This window comes from Uloborus diversus, chromosome 9, assembly GCF_026930045.1.
Source record: "Uloborus diversus isolate 005 chromosome 9, Udiv.v.3.1, whole genome shotgun sequence".
NCBI classification, from domain to species: Eukaryota; Metazoa; Arthropoda; class Arachnida; order Araneae; family Uloboridae; genus Uloborus; species Uloborus diversus.
In genome coordinates this window covers 38,176,336-38,189,749 of record NC_072739.1, presented here as the reverse complement: position 1 = coordinate 38,189,749, position 13,414 = coordinate 38,176,336, and the positions used below count along the sequence as shown (strand labels likewise).

At 36.7% G+C, this 13,414-nt stretch overlaps 1 protein-coding gene across 1 annotated transcript in view; it reads right to left on the bottom strand.

Annotated features, from left to right (window-relative positions):
* Positions 1-13,414, bottom strand: part of LOC129230164 (dynein axonemal heavy chain 11-like) — a 145,889-nt gene that overhangs the window by 114,327 nt on the left and 18,148 nt on the right. Inside the window, exons 7-9 of the mRNA XM_054864566.1 lie at positions 9,291-9,359; positions 6,713-6,839; positions 2,448-2,706 (exon numbers count right to left, since the gene is read on the bottom strand). Coding sequence (XP_054720541.1) covers positions 2,448-2,706; positions 6,713-6,839; positions 9,291-9,359 — 455 coding nt within the window. The remainder of the gene's footprint in view (positions 1-2,447; positions 2,707-6,712; positions 6,840-9,290; positions 9,360-13,414) is intronic.

Sequence of the window (13,414 nt, the reverse complement as noted above, 5' to 3'; positions counted from 1 at the left end):
AACTGAAATTAATTAGAGGAGGCGTTGTTATCTCTGACCAATGGCTGCTGAAAGAAGTGAAGCCAAGACCCACCCACTAACGTAGAATGTGCCCTGTCCAATAAGGCATCTATCTTGACCGCACAAAATTAAAATGTTTTACCGCTTTGGCTAATTTCTTGAATTCCAAAAGGTGACTAATTCAAACTCTAGAACCAATGACACACTTAGAAATTCCGTTTCAACATTCCTCTCCATGTCGTCCCTTCACGAAAATGGGCAATTCTGAAAAAAGGTGGAGCCGAGGATCAAACTCTTCGCGGTCACATTTTACCGGTTCTTCTGAATTTGTTCACAAGTAGCCTGATTTTGGCTCTTGTTGGTGGTTGTTTTCCGCTTTTTTTTTTTTTTTTTTTTTTTTTTTTTTGCTGGTTCAGCTGACAATTCTCTTAATAAGTTTTACATCCCAGTTTCCCCCAAGAAACAATGACTATTCTTTCTTCTTAAGGCAGCTATTGTTGAAACGTATGTGAAAGAAATCAACACATTAGCGTTTTCGAGAAAATGAATCGTTATTTTTTGAACACCTTGTATTTCAGAGCAAACTTCTGATATTGATTCAATGTTTGGAAAATACTGTAAAGCTCGTACCTTCCTTGTAACCTTGGGTTTAATTACAACAGCAAGCAGAGAGAAAAAGTGTACTTAAATTGTAATATTGAACCTTTTGTGACAAAATATCATGCTTCAAAATAATGTAAGGAATAATATTTATGGCGGCTTTATTAAATATCAATAATTAAAGTAATCTTCCGTATTTAAAAAATATGCATAAAATTTGCCTTTTTGTGAGATAGGATTCCTCTTTTGTATCTGACGGTAGCAATGTCTGAGCTTCAAAATGTTTTTTAGTCGTAGGATTTTCCTTATACATTTATAGACTACATTTTGTTTTACTTTACGGAAGTGCGTCTTCAGTACATTTAAGTTTAAAAATTTTAGCCGGGAACTACAATAAAATCAATTATTCCCCAGACATGAAATAATGAATGATTTTCAGAGATTTAGCAAAACTTATAACTTAAAGCTCTCTGTTTTCCGTGAATACTGCCAAGTTTTTTTTTTATGGCAACAATATGGTAACAATTACAAGTGCTATTCTATGCAGGATAGCGCTATCTTATGATAATTGCGTACCATCGTGTTGTTGTTATTTCTAATGAGCTTACGCATTAGCTCTTTACCATTTGCAGACCTATAGTGAATTCAGCAAGAACTGATGGTGGAAGTGAACAAAGCAACATAACGCTTGGCGATACCGTTTTCAGATTGGCGATGGGATGACGAAATCAGCGCCAATCAGATAATCGAAATGTTCCTGAAAAGAATCGCCAATTCAACGAGTAATTCATTAAAGTGGCAAATGTTGAATCCAAGCAGCAACGTTCTTTGTTTACTTCCGCTATCAAATCTCCCTGAATGCACTTTAGTTGCGTTTCCCAGAGGCAGGTAATCAGCCCTTCAAGAGGCACCAGTATCGGAGGTTGCATTACTACTACAGAATTCTACGCCCAGTTGCCTGAGAGATGGCAACACTTGAGCTCGCACTAGGAATTTAATCTTGCCAAAAATATCCAAACTAAATGACTATCCAATGGATATTTAATATGCTGCATAACCATACCCGCATGCTTGGGTATTGCAGGAGAACGCCATTCCACTACTGTACTTTGCCATATTTTTACTATCGTTACAAATGCAAAATGTAAAGCCCACGAATATAAAGCCTTTTTTTTTGGGTGGAAGGATGTTATTTTATCATAATTTCTGTAAGTTGTTACATAGTTTTTAATTTTACCGAGCCGCGTAAAGCGAAGTAGTACATCTATTTAAATCAGACGCGCCAACCAATAAGAGCTCACCATCAGTTAAAGATCTCCTCTTATTCCTAGAGTCGATAGCCAGTAAATGCGACGTTATACATCTGTTAACTTGGTTTTTTTCTTCGGTGCTGCGGGTCGTCATTGTTAAGGAGCATTTTCAAAGAAGTATTCGATTCCGAGTCACAACTGACTACAACTGTGTTTATGTCGAGGACTGCATACTAAGTGCCTTGCCTCCATTATTTTTTTATACCAATAGATGGCAGCACCATCACTGGATCGAACAGTTAATGAGAATTTAGAACTAGACCAAGAGCTAATAGCTACCTGGTGCTAGCACCCCCAGAGGTATTGTTTCACTTGGAGGACATTGAGACCACGAGCATATTTAACGTCACCCAGTCCCCTTTAATGACGACGGTGGATCTTCGACCATCGAGGTTAGAACTCAGGACCCTCCGGCCCCGAATCCGACACTCTACCGATCGGGCTACCACGGCCCTATCAAAGAAGTATATCATAATATTAAAAATAAAGGGCGGCGGAGGGGGATTCACTTTTGGCCCACTCTGCGTTATTTCTCACCTGTTTCACTCCATATCACTGTAGTTTCTCCGGGCTCCAGCAAGACGTCCATGCTCTTCAGGGTAGGACTTATGAGAGGTATTTCAACGGGAAGAAGATCGTGTCTTAGGTCGTTGTAGCCGTTGACGATGTCACGTAGTTTAATTTTTTGATCACCAAGCTCTTCCCGTTTCTCGTAGAAAGCGACAGCTTCCGACGGCAAGTGGGCATCTCCTTTCAGTCGCATGAGGTGTTTCACTTCACGGATCATTATATCCAACTGTAACATATAGGAACAAGTAACTAAACCTAAAAATTTTAAAAATCCCGGACTGAGTCGCAAATCTTCATATATACAATAGCGAACGATCGAGTAACGCTCCTGTCATAATCAGCTTTGAAACTCGTGCCACGGCGTGTAGGGAAAGACGCTATTGTGACAAGGCTGAGCTGGATCCAGTAACTTAAGGGGACGGTTGACCTTGAAAGCTTTTTTTTTTTTTTGAAATGTGAATTGGCATAAGAGTTAGTAAGTTTATTAGCATGCAGAATATGAAGCAAAAAAATATAACAAAATTAAAATTTAATTAAAATTAAAATTTTGAAATTTAAAATGAAAATTTTAGAATGTTCCACGCGACTCAATTTTTGCTCTTTTTACAGATAATTTGCATTTTATCAGAGAACAGAACATTGCCAAGAACTTTGGATATCCATTTAAGAGTTGGTCCATTATTAACTGCACAGTTTTTTTTTTTTTTTTTTTTGCATAAAGCTAGTTTTTGTTGCGAATATTACATAAAAACAAAACATTAATATTTTTAAGCAACATAGATTTCTCTTAAACCTTAATGCATACCCAGTTTTATCAAACTACTACCAAAGTAACATATTCTGAAATGTGAGCCATATGTTACAAAAATTAAGTCGCATGAAGCTTTTTTCAGTATGTGTCATTATCGAATTTTTCCAGTCCGAGATAAATGACGTTAAAGTCTAATTTCACCTACCTTTCATGATCTTCATATTTTAATACCTCCCGAAAGATATTTTCACAATGACTCAATATTTGACATTGGTACCAATGTAAGAATTTATTGAAACTTAGTTTACATGTTTGACACTTAGTTTTACTTAGTTTTTCGACTTTATTTACATGTTTGACAGCCATTTTAATCAAAAACATGCTCTGTTTACTTTTTTTTTAAACGCATATACATTCGCGATAAAATATCGGATCAACAAGGGGTTTTTTCATACGATTCAGCACACTTCATACATTGTTACTTTCATAGAATAAAAAAAATCATATTTTTGACCGATTTGAGCTACTTAGAAGGTTCACGATCCCCTTTGTTTTACTGGTAAGACACTGTCTATTAATGCTGTCTACTGGAGTTTAGGGTACATTCACTGGAGTTAAGGTTAAAATTTCAACTATCAAACTATCACCAAACAGGCAACTGCTTTGTTCAAATGTAGAAAAGTAGAAGCAATTTTCAGCAGTCATACCTTGACGGGTGACTTTCTAGTGTAGAATAAAGAGGGAAAATTGAAAATCCCTTTAAAAGCCTTTATACTATTAAGATTCAATTACAAGAATTTTATTTAGAAGCAAATAGAAACTGGCAACAGACAAATATTTTAAATCATTGCGTTTTCTTTTCTTATTGGCCAACAATGAACTTGGTTACCAATCGTGTGAATAAACACTTAGGAGCATTTAAAATCTGCGTTAAAAAACGTTATACTTCGAATTCTATATTACATAGAACTTGCAATCACATAATATGAGAGGCAGAAAAAACTTCTCCTTATTTTGGTACTAAATTTTTAAATATGTTTTCACTGCTAAAATCGCAAAAACCTTTCTGAGGTTTTTAATTCATATCATCGTTAATTAATGTCATCCGAAGATGCAACCTAGCTAAGAACACTCTCGATCAACTCTCCTTTCGAACAGCAGAGGTGCAGGTGCTTGATAAATCAAATATCAAGCTAGGAGCTATTATACTCATCAAAGATTACAATTTACCTGTATGTAAATGTTACTTGGTAAAATTTAAAAAGTATATATCCTGGCCCTGATGGCAAAATTAGAGTAGTAGATGTGTTTACTACAAATGGAATATACAAAAGATCCATTTCCAAAATATGTATTTTGCCAGAAAATGTTTCTTAAAATTTTATTGGGTTTATTTGTTATTTGCAAATATATTCATTATTTTCCCTCCTATTGAGTACAAAATAATTTTTTTTAAAAAAAGTGCACATTTGACTTAAAATGAACTTGTGAAATGAGTATTAAACTTTACTATATGTTCTACGTAGGAGTTGTACGTTTAATCAAAACAAGGACCGAACATTTGGCGTATTTATAGTTCCGCTCTTGAAATCATAATTCTAAATGATTATTTAAGTTTATATATACAGGGTGTTTCTGAACTCTTGGGCAAATCCTTAAGGGGTGATAGTACACATAAGGACAAAAAATATAATGGCAAAAATAAGGGTCCCACACGTCTTCCGAAGGAGATAGGCGCCATTAAAGTTTAGGGTCCAAAATTTCAATTGATCATAAAAAACGGGGAAAAAAATGGTCGATTCGTTTGCAGTTTTCTCTAAAATTATTCTTTTTATCAGGATTTTCTTGAAAATAAATTTTGAAAATGTAATTTTAAAAATGCTGATAGAGGACGCTTTAGACTTTGGAGTAACAAACAACTATTTTTTACCGCTATTTTTGAATCTCATTCGGTTTTTTCTAATGCTTGGACTTAAACTTAAATTTTCAGCTCAAAATCAGAATCATTGGGCGTGATGAAGTTACGCAAACTGAGCTGTGTTCAGAAGTTGAATGACGCTTTGTCACCAGAAAAAAAAATATACATTAACCCAGAACGAAACGAGCAATCTTCACGAAACTTAAAATGGATGTGGCCTATGACAAGATAAGGATATGATTACAAATTCAGAAAAAAAGATTGTTTTATTAAGAAGTTATGACAGTTATGTATGGAAGTTATGTTGAAGTTCATGGAAGTTATGGAAGTTCAGTATGAGAAGTTATGTATATGAATAAAGGTTACAAAACGGTAAGTTGTATAACCTCTTCTAGCAGCAATACAAAACAGAACACGGCGTAATATGGAGTGAAATAGGTTACCTATGATCACTGAGACTAAATCGGGATTCATCGTTGATGATAACAATGCCTCCTGTCTGTCACAACCCTGCTAATCAAGTGCAGCGAAAATCCAATCCATCGCAATGGACGCCGAATCGAGATACCAGTATCTTTCAGTCTACTCAGGATTGTTTTTCTTGATACCATCAGTTTCTTGGAAGGTGGTAAACGGCAAGGAACTAGTGTTAGCGGCCTTGTTGATACGGTAGTGGCCGCTCGTATGATGTGCGATCTTTGCGCTCATTTGTTTCTGGAATGCCTTAACCAACCGCAATAGAATGATTCATTTATTTTTATCCACACTGAGTTACTACCATATCGCGCCGACCGAGGTGGCGGCAGATACGTATGTAAAGCACATGACAATACTCTTACCAAATAGAGAGAACACGCTCACCTTGTGGAGACTAGATGTTTTTTTTTTTTTTGGGGGGGGGGGAGAGGGGCTCCAGTGGAGACCAATGAAATGCGGCTCTCAACTGGACGGAAGTCAAATATCTAGTTTCTCGTCACGTTGGCGGATTCCGTACAATACGGCTCGCTGTCATGGCAACGCCGACCGAAAACTGGTTTTACGGAGATAAAATCGTCGCTGACGATATGTGACGTACGGACAATATATGTGACGTGCGGACGATATGTGAATGTTCTGCACGTCATGTTCGCCACGTTATGCGGATAGACGTACGTTTTCCGTAAAAGGAGAAGCATTCATATATTGCGAACGCACGTAAAGCATATGACTGTACTCTCACCTAATAGAGAGAGCGCGCTCATCTTGGATGGATCATCAAATGGACAGATGTCAAATATCCAGCTTCTTGTCACGTTGGAGGGTTCCGTATAATATGGCTTGCTGTCATGGCAACGCCGACCAAAAACTGGTTTTACGGTGAAAAAATTGTCGCTGACGTGAAGTGCGGACGATATGTGAATGTTGCTTTAGGCAATCAATAAGGAGATTTCAATATGCGGTTCGAATGTCTGACGCAGGCTTGGATTGGCTGGTGAATACGACACTAAGCGGTGAAAATTGAATTAAAGGCTATTGTATTTGTTTCACTTCTGGATGTAACAGGTACGATTGCATTTCATTTACCTTGGAGTCAAAGTTCATAAAAATTTTGCATTTGTCATCAGATCTGATTATAAGAGGCTGATGGAGCTTTTCTTTCAGCAGTTGAGGAATTTCAGCAGCCCATTTCTTATAAACCTCATCAGAAAGCCTGGAAAATAGGACATCCAATACAAATGATGCAAATACGTTAAAGTTCTAAACAACTTAATCAAAAAATATTGACTTGATTCCAATTTTTCACATTACAAAATTTGAAATGCTAAATGAATTCCAGCAAGATTTTTTTCTGTATTTCTATATTTTTTACCTTAAAAATTTACTCAATGAACTTTATGAACACCATGTTTTTGTACGTAGTGCGTAGTATTAAGTTTCTATTTAACTTCAAATATCTTGGCACGAAATGCAAACATACTCCCTATGAAAATTCGCCTGTTTGTTAATTTGTTTGGTGCATGCAAAACTTAGTGCATGAATAAAGACAGAGCTATTGAAGTAGGGGTGAGGGGGGAATACAAACGAGCAAAAACATATTTTTTATTTCTTTTTCGGAAACTCTTGAACTATAGTAAAGTGCAGGGGCGACCAACTTGTGGGTAGTTCCTTCCCATTGACCAAAAAGCTGGCTCCTTGTTGGTACTTTAAAACGGCGATTGGAAAATTCCCTTAAGAAAATATAAAACAAACGCCTTATTGCAAGTAGGATTTTGGAGATATTCCTCATACAGTACTCTCGATTATCCGCGGAGTAGAATGGCACGGTAACCGCGGATAAGCGAAAACGGTGGATAATCCGAACAATAGGTAAAACAAAAAAGTTTATACAATAGCTAAAAATATTGATAACAACCACACATACATTTAAACTGTAACTAAAAACATAGCTGCATTGTATCTACTAATATTGAATATTAAAAATACATGTAAAATCTAAAAGCAAACAATACCAGAATCATAATTTAAAAAAAAAAAATTGCGAATAGACCCGTATATAATCCGACCGCTGTTTATCGGAAGTTTACTGTAGTGTGGTCAGAGAACGTGGTTCTGTTAAATTGAGCAAGTTATAACCTTGGCAAAGTTTACCTCTGTTTTGGGGAACTCGGTGAAAAGGGGGCGGATTATTGGCGCGGATTTGAGTTGGAATACATCACAAAACTACTACGAAAATAATTCAACTCAATTTAGCACCAATTACCGATCCCTATCACCCCCAAAAGAGTAAACATTGTCAAAGTCGTAGCTCAACTTACGAGAGGTGCAGAGCGGGACGCATATAAACAATTTTTACTCAGCTAGAGACCATGTAATAGTTTTGGGACTCCTGAGTGGTCAGGCGGTGCAAATGTGTCACCCATGTTTTTCCCTATCTAACAGACGGAACTAATTTCATTCCTCGGAAGTTCTGTTTAACCCCCCTCCCTTTAAACACTGTCTGGAAGAAACGTCTTCCAGTTTCGAAACGAAACAATAATTAGAACTTGCAAAACAAACTTTTCAGAAGACTGATGACGTTTTCACGAGATAGTCAATCAGCAGTCTCCCAATTTTTACCCGATCTCTAGTAGAGTAAAAGTTAATATGCAGCTGTGACTTTGACAAGATACTTTACGCATAAATTAACCATTTTATACTAGGGAGCTGTTACCTACCTCAGCGATAATGTAACAAACATTAAATTTAATTTGACATAAAACAAGTTGACATATTTGACATAAAACAAGTTTTCTTTAAAATTATGTACTGAATCTAACAACTGAAAAACAGCTAAATCACTCTTAATGAATGAATAATATTATTAACTGCACTTCGAGTTTTTTTTATAAGGATAAACAAATACGTTTTCACTACCAAAATGGCAAAAAAAATGTTGATTTTCGAGTTTTTTATGAATTATCTTTTGTAATTAAAGTTATACAAAGACCTAGACCTAGCTAAGAACACTCTTGATTAAGTCACCTTTCAAACAAAGAAACAGTTACCACAATCGGCTCATCTGTTACGCTGCCACAGTACAGAGACATGTCAAACTTAGAACACCCTTCCTTTTATGAGTTGGGGGTTAGAAAAAGCCTGCTGTGTGATGAATTTATTTCAAACGTTTACCCTGAACAATATAATAAATAACAACATTTATTAATTATTAACCAAAACCAAACCCAAAGGCACACCAGCTCATGAGGTTCGAGGCTTACTTTGCATACAGTTTTCCTGAACATGTGCTCTTGGGCGCAAGGCTGATGGTCCGGTTGGGTGGTCAGCCGAACGTGGAACATCCAGAGTTTAGTTCCCAAGACCGCTTGATACTCATTTTATCTACCCACTGATCTGCGGCGTGGACAAAGAATATAGATAATGGGCGTGGAAGCGCGAAGAACTTCCACTGACCCACTGTGTTTGATTTCTTGATTATTATTATAATTATATTATATATTAAGTTTAGTCATATAGAATAACATATTAAATTTGCTCACATAATTAAATACCCCTCTTAATCGAGTAATAGTGGGTAAACCCTTTGATGTTCATAATTTTAGAGAAGCCGACAGTACTTTTAAAATTGAGCTACTTACTTCGGTAAAATTGACATCGTACTTACTTTGAAAACTGGGCAGACAGTTTTTTGTGCTTCCGCTCCAATGCTTGAATGGCTTTAGTTCCAATAAACCTGTAAAAAAGGAAAATTATGAGGTGCTGACGTTCAGACAAAACAAAGTTCATGCAACTACACTTTGCCTATACAAAATAAAGGAGGAGGGGGGGGGGGGTCTAAAAGCACGTATTTTTACATAGCATTAATTTTCGTCCGGTCGTCATAATCGTGAAACTTTAAGCCTCGCTAAATATTTTTTTTACGGCAGATTTTTCATATTTCGGTTCTATTGATGTAAAATTCAAGAGATTTTTATTTCGCAAATTCGTCAATATTTTCGTTTTTCAAAAATAAGTACTTTTACACAGTGCCTGTTCCCCCCCCCCCCCCGCCCGATCGAAAATCTAATGCAAGTAAAGTCAAAATTAATCCGTACAATTTTTGCAATTGACCCCTAAGCCAAAATTCGTTCTACACTGTACTTAAGAAAGAAACATGATTTCAAATGCAAGGTGTTTACAAAGTTCTTTTTTTTTTAATTTGATGTTTATCTCAAAAAAGTTTCTTTTTTTTTCTTTTTCTTTTCAGAAAGTCAATACATTTTATGTGTACATTTTTTGTAGTTCTAAGAGGATTTAGAGGATTTTCAATTTTGTGCCAGGCGCTATTGCAGCCAGAATTTACAATTCTTGGGAGGAGGAGGGAGGATTTGCTCATATCTATACTAATAATACAAGAGTTTGTTTCTTTGAACGCACTAATCTCAGGAGGTTCGAATTGAAAAATTCTTTTTGTGGTGAACGGTCCATTTTTTGAGGAAGGCTATCGGCTATATAACATCACGCCATGACTAGTAGGAGTGGAACAGCAATAAATTGAAATTTAATTAATAATAATTATGACGTATTTTCCGTTGCATCAATAGGTCGAACTTTGCTGCCCGAATAGCTCAGACGGTAAAGCGCTGTGCAAGCTAGCAAACCTAGGGTCTCGGGTTCGAACTCAGCTATGGGCGGGAAAATTTTCAGCATTTATTTTCCGGCTCATTTTTAAAAAATCAAGGGTTTTCAATTATTTCAATTCAAGGGTTGTTCGTTTTTCTTTCTTTTTTTTATTTACAGGATAATATTGATGTGTATAAAGTTGTGTAATTTTTTACTATATGTATATCGTATATATATCATAGCGTGATGGACGAAAATTAGTTTTTCAAAAATGCATTGTTGTCTTATTAACGCGGGTGAAACCGCGGGGCACAGCTAAAAATAAATAAAGGAAAGTATAAATTGTTTCTCATTATTATTATTGACCCAGGTAACGCTGGTATGTTTGCTAGTATGGATATAAACTTTCATATTAGAAATGGAAATATGCGTTACGGGAATTTTTTCTATCATGGACGCTAATTTTGGTATTCGATATTAGCGCCACCTGCATGCCTTTTACTAATATTTTACCAATGGGAGAAAAAAAGTTGATGAGATATAAAGATCAAACTAAAAGAAGAGTTGTATGGAAATTTTAAATAGATTTTTAAAAATAAATTTTCTTCATCAATGAAAGACTTGATTAACACTCTGAAGATTCAATACTATTTTCACAAACAATTATGTTAGTAAAAAATCTTTACTATAAATTATGCATGTACAACAAACTCCCGTTTATCCGCGGGCCTTCCCATATTTTTTTTTTCCTTTTAACTTAAGATAGAGTTATTGTTCACTTTTAGATTTTACACATATTTTTCATATTCAATGTTGGTAGGCGTAATGTAACAATGTTTTTAGATACAATTTAAATGTTTGTATGAGTGTTATTATACTGTAAAAATGATTCAGAAACGTTCCTGGAAAATTAGGGCAGCCGATGTGCCAAATTTCTGCCAGTAACATATCTTGAAAAAGCCAAAACTGTTTTCCGCTAAAATTCAGTGACCTCCTTGAAATTATCCTGGAATCTACCTGAAAATTTTAGAAATCTTCCGGTTTAAAGCCAGTCGTGTCTCTGGAACTTTAGAGTAAACTTAGGTAGGTATAAAACAATAGCTTGGCACTTTCCCGATTTATCAAGAAAATTCCAAAATCGGAATTGGAAACATGGTCAAAGCTAAGCCAGAATTGCAAGAAAATATTCAGAACTTTACTCTCTTGCAATTTTTCCCTTTCAAAGCTACGCAGTCCATGAATTTATTCGCTCGCTTTGGGGACTTAATCAGTTTGAACGAACGATAACCAAACTGAAGCCAATACACTTTATAAATAAGCTCAGTTAATCTTTAAACTGGGAGTTAATAATATTTTTCGCAACAATGAACAGTCTGCATTCGTGCAACTTGTAACAGTTCAGGAAACTTTTTAAAAAAGATACTTGATTTTTCCAAGAAGTGAATAAAAACCATTGAAATCTCGAAACGTTCTACGGAAACAATCAGTAACAGTTCGGATTTTTTTACAGTGTAATATTATTTAGATATTACAGGGTGCGGAGAAAGTTCCCACAATTTTGTTTAAAACGTTTTTTTTTTTTTTTTTTTGGGCGTTAAAATCGTATGTTGGCAATTTATTTGGCACATATTGTTTATTGACGTTAAAAGTATTTGAGGTTTAATCATTTGCTCTTTGTTAGTTCATTGAGTTAGTGAGCTATGAATCGTGAAAATGTGCGTGTTACTCTCGTTGGATTACACAAGAAGGGAATGAAAACAACCGATATTATTCGAACGACTGGATTCAAGAGTAAAACAGTCTATGACGCTGTGAAACGCTACAAGGAGACTAGAGGGACTGCTGACCGTCCACGGAGTGGTCGTCCAACCACGGCAACGACTCCAGCGAATGTGCAGAAGATCCACTGTCGCATCCGTCGCAATCCAGAGCGCTCAATGCGAAAGATGGCCAAAGAACTGGAGATCAGCGAAAAAAGCGTCCGAACCATTGTGAAAAACAAGTTGGGACTTTGTTCTTACAAGATCAATCGCCTCTCTTCCTCAATAACGAAATGAAGTAGAAAAGATTGATAAAAGCTCGACGGATGTTTCGCTTGACCGCTGGTGCTCGCCTTTCGAAGGTTCTCTTTACCGATGAGAAGATCTTCACCATCGAGCCCACACATAACCGTCAAAATCATCGCCAACTGTTTAAGAAGGGTCAGAAGAAGATTGCTGCTGCAAAAATCATCGGACGCAGTCACTTTCTAGGCTCCGTAATGGTCTGGGCTGGCATTCGTGCCACTGGGAAGACGCCGCTTGTTTTCATTGACAGAAACGTCAAAATTAATGCTGCAAGCTATCAGTTTCGGGTTCTATGTGATGTACAGAGGCCATGGGCAACAGAACACTTTGGCCAAGATGGATTCACACTCCAACAAGACTGGGCTCCTGCGCATTCGGCCCGATCGACGATTGCCATCTGCGAAGATCTGTTTCCAGGTGTTTGGAGCACGGATGTTTGGTCCCCTCTCACCGGACCTCAATCTGATAGATTATTCGGTGTGGTCAATCGGAGGAAAAAATCTCGGGAAAACGATACGCCACGGTCGACATGCCCAAAACGGCTCTGAGGCGTGCCTGGAATGAGATAACGGTGGATGCGTGCGCGAGCATCGTCGGCAATTTCAGACTGCGACTCCGTAAATGTATTGAAGCCCAAGGAGACAATTTTGAACAATTGTTATAATTTTTTACTTTCTTCTATATCTAATATATAGAAGAAAGTATTGGATTCGTGCAAATTTTCGAATTTCGAATTTTGACGGATTCGAACGTTTTGAGGTGTGCTGAGTCCATTTCGACCATTTTTGGAAAATGTCTGTCTGCCTGTGTGTGTGTGTATGTGTGTGTGTATGTATGTATGTGTGTGTGTATGTATGTGTGTCACGTCTGTGTGTGACCAGTTTTTTGTGGCCGCTCTACAACAAAAACTACCGCATGAAATCGAACGAAATTTAGTACACATATGTGCCCCTATGTGAACTTGTGCCCATTAGTTTTTGGCGCGAATTCCTCCAAGGGGGGTGGAGCAATGGGACGTTTTTCGAGTTACGCATGCTTGCTATTCCTCAGGAAGTAACTGGCGGAATCAAACAAAATTTGGTCCATATGTTGGTATTAACAGGAACAGGTGCTGATTCAA